The sequence below is a fragment of the Schistocerca americana genome, chromosome 3 (assembly GCF_021461395.2).
Source record: "Schistocerca americana isolate TAMUIC-IGC-003095 chromosome 3, iqSchAmer2.1, whole genome shotgun sequence".
NCBI classification, from domain to species: domain Eukaryota; kingdom Metazoa; phylum Arthropoda; class Insecta; order Orthoptera; family Acrididae; genus Schistocerca; species Schistocerca americana.
This window is the reverse complement of record NC_060121.1, coordinates 730121187-730133968: the sequence shown is the minus strand read 5'-3', so window position 1 is coordinate 730133968 and position 12782 is coordinate 730121187. Positions and strand designations below refer to the sequence as shown.

The 12782-nt window shown below is 43.9% G+C and overlaps 1 protein-coding gene across 1 annotated transcript in view; it reads left to right on the top strand.

Moving 5' to 3' along the window:
- The window catches only part of LOC124605810 (protein MAK16 homolog), a 69132-nt gene that overhangs the window by 45038 nt on the left and 11312 nt on the right, over positions 1 to 12782 (top strand). Inside the window, exon 6 of the mRNA XM_047137718.1 lies at positions 10313 to 10411. Coding sequence (XP_046993674.1) covers positions 10313 to 10411 — 99 coding nt within the window. The remainder of the gene's footprint in view (positions 1 to 10312; positions 10412 to 12782) is intronic.

The window sequence follows — 12782 nt, the reverse complement described above, 5'->3', positions numbered from 1 at the left end:
GATTAGTTGGTACTCTAGTGAGAATCTTGTGAAGTCTGGATTGTGCAGCCATGCCTTCCACTTCCTCACAGAATGCCTTCCTGGATGCCTCATTTGCTTGTCTTATTGCAAGGTTGTAACTGACAAGGGCCTCACGATATTTAGCCCATTGTTCCTTGCGTCTCGCAATATTAAACAGTCTCCGTACCTGTTTTCTTTGCATTTCCAATTTGTTATTCCACCAAGGAACATTACTATTTGTGCACTTCCTGGTGATTGTGCAGTTGTCTTGATATGAGGTCACTATGGCACGCGTAACAGCCTCTGCTACTTCCTCAAATTCTAATGGCTTCCTTATCGTGGTTTTAATTTCTGATAAGCCTAAGTCAAGGTCCCTCCTATATGTCTCCCAGTCTGTTTTCCTGGGATTTCTGTAAGTCATGGTCTGTCTGATTCCCATTTCAACCTTGAATTTAATGTACATGTGGTCCGATGAGGATGGTTCCAACACCACATGCCATTGTTTGACATAGCTACCCATCGTCAGGGAACCAAATGTTATGTCAATTACTTCTTCCCTTCTGCTATTTCTGAATGTAGGTTCATTGCCTCTGTTCAGGACGCTAAGTTGTTAGCTAAGAGGAATTCAAGAAGGTACTCACCTCTGCTGTTGGTGTCCTTGCTGCCCCACACTAGGTTGTGGGCATTGGCGTCGCACCCCACCAGCAGTTGGTCACCTTGCCGATGGCAAGTCTCTACCAGTCTCCTCACCTCCAAGGGAGGGGGAGAACTGTCTTCGTAGGGAAGGTATGCTGAGGCCAAGACAATTTCCCTCGTGATACCTTCCTCACATTGCTGCATTTTGATAGTCACCAAGTCCCTAGAGCAGAAATCCATCATTGGCAGGAAAGAAATGCTGTTTCTAACATAGATGCATGTTCTGGAGTTTCTTAGATTTCTAGCATAGATCAGTTTACCTCCAGTGCCTCCGAGGCCCGATACACCCCCTTTGTATAAACAGGGTTCTTGTGTCCGGGCCACGTCCACTTCCTGTCGCCCCAGGCAGCGGTTCAGGGCAGCAGAGGCCTCTTTACTGTGCTGCAGATTAATCTGCAGCACCTCCAGGCTCTGTCTTACTGCCATCTTTGAGGTCTTTGAGAACCCTGATGGTGACCTGCAAGAACCCTAAAATCAGTTTAAGTTCCTGCTCCCACATCACCTTCAGGGGCTTCTCACATAACTCCACCACCAGGGTTTGTCCTTCTGGAGCAACCTTCTGGTTAATCACTCTCCAGTCTTCTGTCGGGACTTTTGGGTTCTGGGCCCCCTATTTTCCTGAACAGTATCTTTGGAGAGACTTCCTTAAGGATCTTGGGTACCCATAATGATATCTTTGCGGTCTTAAGAGGCTCCTCTGCCGCCTTGACCAGCAGCTTCGCATCTTCTCATGGGGATATCATGGGCACCTTGTCCTTGAGTGATTCTACTGTGTGCACCCCCTCACAGACAAAAATGAGTGCACCATGGTCTAGATAGACCCTCCTGAAGTTGGGACCTGGGCCAGCGTCCCCTCCAATCTTTTCAAAGAGGGCCATCTGTACTAGTTCCTCCTGCTGCGAGGTAATGGCCACCAGTGGATAACCTTCCTGGATAACTGCCATCCTAAAAAGTGAGACTGCAGTACTATAGGTCTATTTCCCTATTTCTTGCCCCAGTTTTTTCTGGACTCGCTTATCCAGGGAGGAGGGAGTCTTTGATTCCTCCCTTATCCGCTTACTACCTGTCTCTGACATTGTGGGGGTCTGCGTGTCCCCTTCAACCTGAGACAGTTTTTCCCTGGGGGTCTTGGGTTCTAGTCCCTTTACTTCTCTCCATTTGTGTTTAGGAAGCCATTCTTTTCCTTCCTTTTCCCTCTGTTCCCTGAGTAGCTTCCTCCTTTGGGCCCCAGACAAGCCTTTGATCTTAATCTGGTCTAGCTTCTCGGTTACAGTTCCCACTTCTGGCTCAGGTCTAGACCCTGATTCAGTAGTGGAAGTGCCTTCCATTGGTTCAGTCCCCGAAGTTTGGGTTTCTGAGGTCTCAATTTGCCCCTCAGTTTCTTTTTCTGTAATTGATTTGTGGATCTAGAAGGTTCACACCACAAATATCCCATGCGGTGTAAGGCTAATTACTCAGGGAGGTCGCCCGGTATCCCTGAGGCTCTGTTTGCGACACATCTTCCCATGTGCCACGCACCCCTCAGCACGGATCGCATCACACCTTGGGTTGGGTCAGGGAATAGGGTAGGACTAGGAGTGGATAGGGAAGAGGGGACGTTATGGGACCCTCTTACTCTGATCCATCGGCTGAGGCCTTTCCGGCAGTAGGTCCTCTACCTTCGGCATAGCTCTCAGCTCCCCGCGGATACGCAAGCCTCTCCACCCGCACGGACAGTGCTTCGTCAAGGTGGTGTCCCCCAGAGAGGGATTAAAGGTATTACTCTAAATTTCTCTGAAGCATTTGAATATTGTAGATTGATGTGTGGGTGACTAATTTTTTCAAAGCAAAATTGTATTGAATAACTGTTCACACTCATCTTTCTTATACTGTGACATTTCGTGATGCTAACCGATCTAAAAGTGTGGCAAAACTAAAGATATTTTGAGTAGAAGTGGTAAAGTAGCATTTTATTTACTTTTTTTTTTAGTTTGTAACGGAGTTCCTATTTTCTTTAACTATCAGGGAATTGTATATAAAAACTATATGTAATTGTTTTGGAGTTCCTTATGGAAGATCCTAGAAATGAAAAAAGTCGACAAGGTAATTGCTACTCTTATATTCATACACTGATGTCTTACAGCATTTTGAGGAAAAAGGTATTCATTGCACAGAAGCAGGTAATAAACACACATGATGACCATGCTTGAACCTGTAGTAAACAGTTCTTCTAACAGTAGGACTTGTTGACAACAGCTTTATAGTACATTTGATCCTGTATGGAGTTTGTCAGTGTGACACAGAAAGGTGTAATATAATGTAACTGAATAGACAAAAAAAAAATCCATTTACCAAGCGGCACCAGGAGAACATGCACAAAAGTTAACAAAATGTGCAAGCTTTTGGAGTCAGTTGTTCCTTTTTCTAGTGGCAGGGTTGAAGGGCGGAGAAGAGGGATGAAGCGAAAGGACCGGCATGAGGTTTAGGAACTGAGGAGAATTATGGAAAAGTCGTCCAGAACCCCACCCATAGGAGACTTACTGAGCGCTGGGCGGGGAGGGGGGGGGGCAGGTATAAGAGGAGGAGAAACCAATTGTTGGGGACTGTACTGGATGAATCTTGAAAACATGAGAGCTTAAAGGTTGAAGTGGGGGTAATAAGCAAGACAGAGGTTACTTGCAAGATATTGTGCAAGAGAAGAGCAGAAAGGTAAGTATGTAATACATAGTAGAGGTGGGGATGGGGAAAAATAGACAAATTAGAAAATAAAAGATATGGAAAACTAAAAGGGAGTGAAGAAAAGAATAGTTACTGAGAAGAAATGTTGACATAGAAGAAATTAACATAAATGAAGGCCACTTTAGTGGCGAGAACCAAGGGCATGTAACACCAATTCTCATGTGCGTAGTTTGAGAAACTGGTGTCGGAGCTGTCACGTTGTAGAGCCGGCCCTGCAACAAGATATTGTGTGTTGCCAGTATACACCCTCTGTCTATGCTCATTCATCCAAACTGATAACAACTTGGTGGTAGTCATACCAATGTGCACTGAAGAGCCAAAGAAACTGGTGCACCTGCTTAATATTGTGTAGGTTCCAAGCAGGCTTGCAGAAGTGCTGGAACACGAAGTGGCATGGACTCAACTAATGTCTAAAGTAGTGCTGGAGGGAACTGACACCATTAATCCTGCTGGGCTGTCCATAAATCCCTAAGAGTACGAGGGGTGGAGATCTCTTCTGAACAGCACTTTATAAGGCATACTAGATATGTTCAATAATGTTCATGTCTGGGGAGTTCGGTGGCCAGTGGAAGTGTTTAAAGTCAGCTGGAGCCACTCTATAGCAATTCTGGACTTGTGGGGTGTTGTATTGTCTTGCTGGAATTGCCCAAGTCTGTCAAAATGCACAACAGACATGAACAGATGCAGGTGGTCAGACAGGATGCTTACGTGTGTGTCATCTGTTAGTCGTATTTAGACATATCAGGGGTCCCACATCAGTCGAACTGCACACACCCCATACCATTACAGAGCCTCCACCAGCTTGAACAGTCCCCTGTTGTCTCCATACCTGTACATATCCATCCGCTCGTTACAACTTAAATTGAGGCTAGTCCGACCAGGTAACATGTTTCCAGTCATCAACAGTCCAATGTTTGTGTTGACAGGCCCAGTCGAAGCATAAAGCTTTGTGTCGTACAGTCATCAGTGGTACGAGTCGGTCTTCAGCTCCGAAAGCCCATATCGATGATATTTTGTTAAGTGGTTCGCACACTGTCACTTGTTGATGACCCAGCATAGAAATCTGTAGCAATTTGCGGAAGAGTTGCACTTCCGTCATGTTGAACATTTCTCTTCAGTTGTCATTGGTCTCATTCTTGCAGGATCTTTTTCCGACTGCAGCGATGTCAGATATTCAATGTTTTGCCAGATTCCTGATACTCACAGTACACTCATCAAATGATTATATAGGAAAGTCCACACTTGATCGCTACCTCAGAGATGCTGTGTCCCACTGCTCATGCACTGACTGTAACACCATAACTTGCCATTTTAGCAGCAGTCACCAATCTATCAGCTGCGCCAGACACTTGTCTTACATAGCCGTTGCTGTCAGCATCGCTGTATTCTGCCTTTTTACATATCTCTGTATTTGAATACCTCACATGCTGTACTAGTTTCTTTGGCGCTTCAGTGTAGAAGGCCAAACAGTGTTTACATAATAGCTGGTATAGGAAATGCGTCTTTTTACAAATGGCTCTCAGTTCGACAGTACATGTTTTGCCAGTTACAGGGCCGGTATATGTGTTGGTAGGAGGCTTAAAGAGGGCAAGTCTTACCTTAGGGACAGTAACAGGTGTAGGAGCCATATGGGAGAAAAATGGATGCAGGAGGATCATAAGGTTTGATAAGGGTATTGTGGAAATCAGGGGATGTGATGAAAAGCTGTTCTAGATGTGATGGGCAGAATATCAGGCAGAATGGACTTCATTTAAAGACATGATTTTAGGAAGTCATAGCTTTGTCAAAGTAGGTGATTAATACATTGAAGACCAGGATAGTACTGAGTGACAAGAGGTATACTCCTAAGTTATTTTTTGGAGGTATCAGCGGTACCAGGATTGAATGTGATGGCCTTGGAAATCTGCTTTTGTACATCTACATCTACATTTATACTCTGCAAGCCACCCAACGGTGTGTGGCGGAGGGCACTTTACGTGCCACTGTCATTACCTCCCTTTCCTGTTCCAGTCGTGTATGGTTCGCGGGAAGAACGACTGTCTGAAAGCCTCCGTGCGCGCTCTAATCTCTCTAATTTTACAATCGTGATCTCCTCGGGAGGTATAAGTAGGGGGAAGCAATATATTCGATACCTCATCCAGAAACGCACCCTCTCGAAACCTGGCGAGCAAACTACACTGCGATGCAGAGCGCCTCTCTTGCAGAGTCTGCCACTTGAGTTCGCTAAACATCTCCGTAACGCTATCACGGTTACCAAATAACCCTGTGACAAAACGCGCCGCTCTTCTTTGGATCTTCTCTATCTCCTCCGTCAACCCGATCTGGCACGGATCCCACACTGATGAGCAATACTCAAGTATAGGTCGAACGAGTGCTTTGTAAGCCACCTCTTTTGCTGATGGACTACATTTTCTAAGGACTCTCCCAATGAATCTCAACCTGGTACCCACCTTACCAACAATTAATTTTATATGATCATCCCACTTCAAATCGTTCTGCACGCATACTCCCAGATATTTTACAGAAGTAACTGCTACCAGTGTTTGTTCCGCTATCATATAATCGTGCAATAAAGGATCCTTCTTTCTATGTATTCGCAATACATTACATTTGTCTATGTTAAGGGTCAGTTGCCACTCCCTGCAACAAGTGCCTATCCGCTGCAGATCTTCCTGCATTTCGCTACAATTTTCTAATGCTGCAACTTCTCTGTATACTACAGCATCATCCGCGAAAAGCCGCATGGAACTTCCGACACTATCTACTAGGTCATTTGTATATATTGTGAAAAGCAATGGTCCCATAACACTCCCCTGTGGCACGCCAGAGGTTACTTTAACATCTGTAGACGTCTCTCCATTGATAACAACATGCTGTGTTCTGTTTGCTAAAAACTCTTCAATCCAGCCACACAGCTGGTCTGATATTCCGTAGGCTCTTACTTTATCAGGCGACAGTGCGGAACTGTATCGAACGCCTTCCGGAAGTCAAGAAAAATAGCATCTACCTGGGAGGGTGTATCTAATATTTTCTGGGTCTCATGAACAAATAAAGCGAGTTGGGTCTCACACGATCGCTGTTTCCGGAATCCATGTTGATTCTTCCATAGTAGATTCTGGGTTTCCAAAAACGACATGATACTCGAGCAAAAAACATGTTTTAAAATTCTACAACAGATCGACGTCAGAGATATAGGTCTATAGTTTTGCGCATCTGCTCGACGACCCTTCTTGAAGACTGGGACTACCTGTGCTCTTTTCCAATCATTTGGAACCTTCCGTTCCTCTAGAGACTTGCGGTACACGGCTGTTAGAAGGGGGGCAAATTCTTTCACGTACTCTGTGTAGAATCGAATTGGTATCCCGTCAGGTCCAGCGGACTTTCCTCTGTTGAGTGATCCCAGTTGCTTTTCTATTCCTTGGACACTTATTTCGATGTCAGCCATTTTTTCGTTTGTGCGAGAATTTAGAGAAGGAAGTGCAGTGCGGTCTTCCTCTGTGAAACAGCTTTGGAAAAAGGTGTTTAGTATTTCAGCTTTACGCGTGTCATCCTCTGTTTCAATGCCTTCATCATCCCGGAGTGTCTGGATATGCTGTTTCGAGCCACTTACTGATTTAACATAAGACCAGAACTTCCTAGGATTTTCTGTCAAGTCAGTTCATAGAATTTTACTTTCGAATTCACTGAACGCTTCACGCATAGCCCTCCTTACGCTAACTTTGACATCGTTTAGCTTCTGTTTGTCTGAGAGGTTTTGGCTGCGTTTAAACTTGGAGTGAAGCTCTCTTTGCTTTTGCAGTAGTTTCCTAACTTTGTTGTTGTACCACGGTGGGTTTTTCCCGTCCCTCACAGTTTTACTCGGCACGTACCTGTCTAAAACGCATTTTACGATTGCCTTGAACTTTTTCCATAAACACTCAACATTGTCAGTGTCGGAACAGAAATTTTCGTTTTGATCTGTTAGGTAGTCTGAAATATGCCTTCTATTACTCTTGCTAAACAGATAAACCTTCCTCCCTTTTTTTATGTTCCTACTAACTTCCATATTCAGGGATGCTGCAACGGCCTTATGATCACTGATTCCCTGTTCTGTACATACAGAGTCGAAAAGTTCGGGTCTGTTTGTTATCAGTAGGTCCAAGATGTTATCTCCACGAGTCGGTTCTCTGTTTAATTGCTCGAGGTAATTTTCGGATAGTGCACTCAGTATAATGTCACTCGATGTTCTGTCTCTACCACCCGTCCTAAACATCTGAGTGTCCCAGTCTATATCTGGTAAATTGAAATCTCCACCTAAGACTATAACATGCTGAGAAAATTTATGTGAAATGTATTCCAAATTTTCTCTCAGTTGTTCTGCCACTAATGCTGCTGAGTCGGGAGGTCGGTAAAAGGAGCCAATTATTAACCTAGCTCGGTTGTTGAGTGTAACCTCCACCCATAATAATTCACAGGAACTATCCACTTCTACTTCACTACAGGATAAACTACCACTAACAGCGACGAACACTCCACCACCGGTTGCATGCAATCTATCCTTTCTAAACACCGTCTGTACCTTTGTAAAAATTTCGACAGAATTTATCTCTGGCTTCAGCCAGCTTTCTGTACCTATAACGATTTCAGCTTCGGTGCTTTCTATCAGCGATTGAAGTTCCGGCACTTTACCGACTGCTGCTTGGTCCCCGCATGTCCTGACTTTGCCCCGCACCTGTTAAGGCTGTTGCCCTTTCTGTACTTGCCCAAGGCCATCTAACCTAAAAAACCGCCCAGCCCACGCCACACAACCCCTGCTACCCGTGTAGCCGCTTGTTGCGTGTAGTGGACTCCTGACCTATCCAGCGGAACCCGAAACCCCACCACCCTATGGCGCAAGTTGAGGAATCTGCAGCCCACACAGTCGCAGAACCGTCTCAGCCTCTGATTCAGACCCTCCACTCGGCTCTGTACCAAAGGTCCGCAGTCAGTCCTGTCGACGATGCTGCAGATGGTGAGCTCTGCTTTCATCCCGCTAGCGAGACTGGCAGTCTTCACCAAATCAGATAGCCGCCGGAAGCCAGAGAGGATTTCCTCCGATCCATAGCGACACACATCATTGGTGCCGACATGAGCGACCACCTGCAGATGGGTGCACCCTGTACCCTTCATGGGATCCGGAAGGACCCTTTCCCCATCTGGAATGACTCCCCCCGGTATGCACACGGAGTGCACATTGGTTTTCTTCCCCTCTCTTGCTGCCATATCCCTAAGGGGCCCCATTACGCGCCTGACGTTGGAGCTCCCAACTACCAGTAAGCCCACCCTCTGTGACCGCCCGGATCTTGCAGACTGAGGGGCAACCTCTGGAACAGGACAAGCAGCCATGTCAGGCCGAAGATCAGTATCAGCCTGAGACAGAACCTGAAACCGGTTCGTCAGACAAACTGGAGAGACCTTTCGTTCAGCCCTCCGGAATGTCTTTCGCCCCCTGCCACACCTTGAGATGACCTCTCACTCTACCACAGGTGAGGGATCAGCCTCAATGCAGGCAGTATCCCGGGCAACCACAGTCGTAGTTCGAACGGGGGATACGTGGGACGAGCTGGCCGTCCCCGACAAACCCCCATCTGGACCCCCACAGTGATGCCCATTGGCAACAGCCTCAAGCTGTGTGACCGAAGCCAACACTGCCTGAAGCTGGGAGCGAAGGGATGCCAACTCAGCCTGCATCCGAACACAGCAGTTGCAATCCCTATCCATGCTAAAAACTGTTGTGTGAAGAACGTCTGAACTAATCCACAGAGAGCACAAACAAATCGACACAAAATTTAAATGGTTATTAAAATACAAGATTGCCTAGTAAATGCAGTAATGCTGCTACTTGTGCACTGCTGACACACTGCTCGGTGGCGGAAGGAGACTACGCGATTTTACACTATTCAGGTACTAAAACGCGATGCTACAACTATCAAATACTATAATACGCTCGAAATTTATAAATTAAACAATGCAAGTACCAAAAACACGCAAAGAAATTAAGAATTAAACTATGTAACAAATGCGTGAGCTAGGAGTATACGACTTGCTGCTGCAGCTGCTTATCCAACGGCGGTAGGGAGCACACTGGGCTGACGGGATAATTACATCCAAGGAAGACTATGGGGAGAATTATGTTTTGTCAGTAGTCTCTGTTGTGCTTATTACCCTATCTTCTACTCTTTAAGCTCTGAGGTTTTCATATCTTGCCTAGTGCAGCCTCTAACAACCAGTCTTTCCTTCTCATCCCATCCGGTAAGTCTCCCTTGACCCAGTGTTCTGGGCAACTTTCCCATAGTTTTCCCCATTTCCTAAACCTCACCAGTCCTTTTCCTTCATCCCTCTTCCTTACACTTCAACCTTTCCACAAAAAGGGAGCCACTGGCTCTGAAATCTTGCCCATTTAAATAACTCTGATGCATTTGCTCCTGCTGCTACATGAGTAATTTTTGTTTGTCTATAGAGTTGCGTTATATTTTCAGAAATTGATTATTTTCATTGACAGATAGGAATAAGGTATTCACCCACAAAAATGTTGACCATGTACCCATTGATATAAAGAACTTAATAAATAGTAAAACTAACTTCAAACACAAACTGAAGTCATATCTGCTTGAAAATTCCTTTTACTTCATGTATTAATTTCTGAATGTTCAGATATGTAGTAGAATGAATGTGTGCTCTGAGAAAGTGTGCTATATTGGAAAACTGACTTGTTCCATGTCATAGTGATAGGTAACAATTATGATCCATAAAGCATGAAAATAACTAAGTAGTACCTGTGTCTAACTTCTCGTATGTGGAGGATCTGTCTGATTTCTTTTTCAGATGTAGTATGTATCTGCTTTGCATATAAGATACTAAGACCTTTTTATCCTTGCAGCATGGTGATATATACAATTTCCCCCAGACTGCATTTGATAAGGCATTAGAGAGAGAAGAAGTTGAGGAAGAGCGAGATGAAGAGGAAGAAGAAATTGAGGTAAGTCAAGAGCTTTTTGAAGTATTTCTGTTAACAGGTCTGTTAAAAAATGGATAAGCAGCTTGTTTATGTTTCATCTTGATCCAATTCAGAGGACTTCTGCCCTCTATTTATGTACCTGTGAGTGCGGTGTTTCCAATCATCTGTGCAGCTCTGGAAAGGTTCTCTTGGAATGTCCTTCAGGACATGTGTTGAATTCTTATTACTGTTATGGATAGTGTCCAGATTAAAATCTCTTAGAACTGTTTTTAACTCTGGAATCAAGAAAGTCACACGGAGCAATGAGTGAGCAGAGTGTTGGTTGTGAGAGAATAATCGTACAATTCTTGCTTATTGACAAAGCTAAGTGGGAAGCTATGGTGAAGAAACGATGAGTTGTCTTTTCACAGCTGTGGTCTCTTCATGTGAGTTTTATCACATAAGTTTTGCAAAACACTTGCATCATGACAATTATTGGCCATTTGACCTTGAGGGGAAAAAATTCTAAATGCGTAATGGATTGAAGCAAAAACTCAAAAACAAACATAAGTCACTAGGAACTGTTTGGTTCTTTAGAGTACAGAGATCCTTTGTCAGTCCATGATATAATGACTGAACATTTGTCTCAGTGTTGTGGCCAGACGCAACAGTCTTCTGTTCTCTGATGATAATGCTGTGCATTTCTGTTTTGTCATCTTCATTTGATTGAACTAGTTTGTCGCAAACAACAGTCTTCTGTTCTCTGATGATAATGCTGTGCATTTCTGTTTTGTCATCTTCATTTGATTGAACTAGTTTGTCGCAAACATTCCTGTTGCTCCGTGGTCATTGTGCAAGGAGCAAGCTTTGCTGCCACTCAATACATTTTCAAATATCTTATAACATGGATCAGTTGTCATTTCAGTCAATTTTTCTAATGGACAAGAATTACTATACTTCAGATCCTTGACTTTGTCAGGGTGAGCTCTACTAACTGATGTCAAAATATTCCTTGTCAAGGATCATTTTCAAATGATGGATAGACAGTTTTGAATTGGGAGAACTGTTTGTATCCCTGCATTTGATCTGCTTGCCTGACAGCTCCTTTCCAAACTTTAGTTGTTTCTGTATTTGTTTTCCCCATTTGTGCATAAAATATTATAGTGCAATATTCCTTCCATAAATCTTTCCTCCCTTTGAAATTTGGTCTTTTGTTCACATAAATAATAAAAAATAATTTCAGTTTTGCATCTCTCCTAATTTACTAATGAAGAAATTTTATAAGGCTGATTTCTTTAGTCACATCTGGTGCCATAAGGAAACAGTCTCACTTTGCTGTGTATTTTGTGATATTTCTCATTTACTTTTAGAATAATTATTAAAACTAAACAGAGATGATTATAGCTCATTTAAAAAGGTTGCGAATTTTGACAGTTTGGTATGGATTGAATGGAGGGAAGTGTAGTTGTGAGCATGTGCTGCGAGCACCAGAGGGTAGCGATAATGCCAAATGTACCTTAACTCACAGCCATTAGCTAGCCACCAGGCAAAAATTCTTTTGTGATAAAGGAATGACAGTTCTGAACAGAGCAGTTACATCATTGAATCTTTTATACATACAGTTACAGCGTAAAGGGAGCAAACCTCTTCCTTGGATGTAGAACTGGAGCCAATTGAAATGATCCTCTCTTAAATGTGTTCTTCCAGCAGCCCTCACGAATCCATGCCTCATAAACTGTCTTTGTGGTATGGCTGACAATTTGAGACCAGTCCTGTGGAGTAACCGTTGCAATGGCTTCTTATGTTAGCATTTCAACCTCACCGAGCATGAACTTCTTGTTATTTTTTGCCACATTACCTTTCACGTGGGACCATAGATTTTCAGTTGGATTTAAATGCGTGTGACGTAAAGCAAGCCAGATTACACTATTCCCTTTAGCATTTTGCCAGTTCACCAACCTGGTTACATGGTGTTTTTGGCTTGTACAGTGCTGCGAACTCCATTAACTCTGCATTATTCAATCCAGGTTCATCTTATCCAGTGGAACAATCCTTTGTGCCCGGAGCAAAATATCTGCTTTCCTCCACTGCATTGTTGGAGCTTTATCCATCATAACAGAGTAGTATGACACATTGTCCTTTTCTGTTGTCAGATTCAGAGGAATATTTTGCAGCAGAACATTAGCAAACCTCTCCATGAAAACTTTGCCATTCATTTCCTGGTGATAGTTGTCTTAATTCCTGGAACGGAAGAGCAATAAACAGTTCGGAATGAAGCTGCAAGCAGAGCCAGTGTGAACGATGATGACCCTGCAAAGCCTAAACACAACTTTCATTGTTCCTTGTGCTGTGTGGTCCATTCCCCCTTTGTCAATGTGTACACGAAATGCTCCTGATGGTGCATAGATATTGG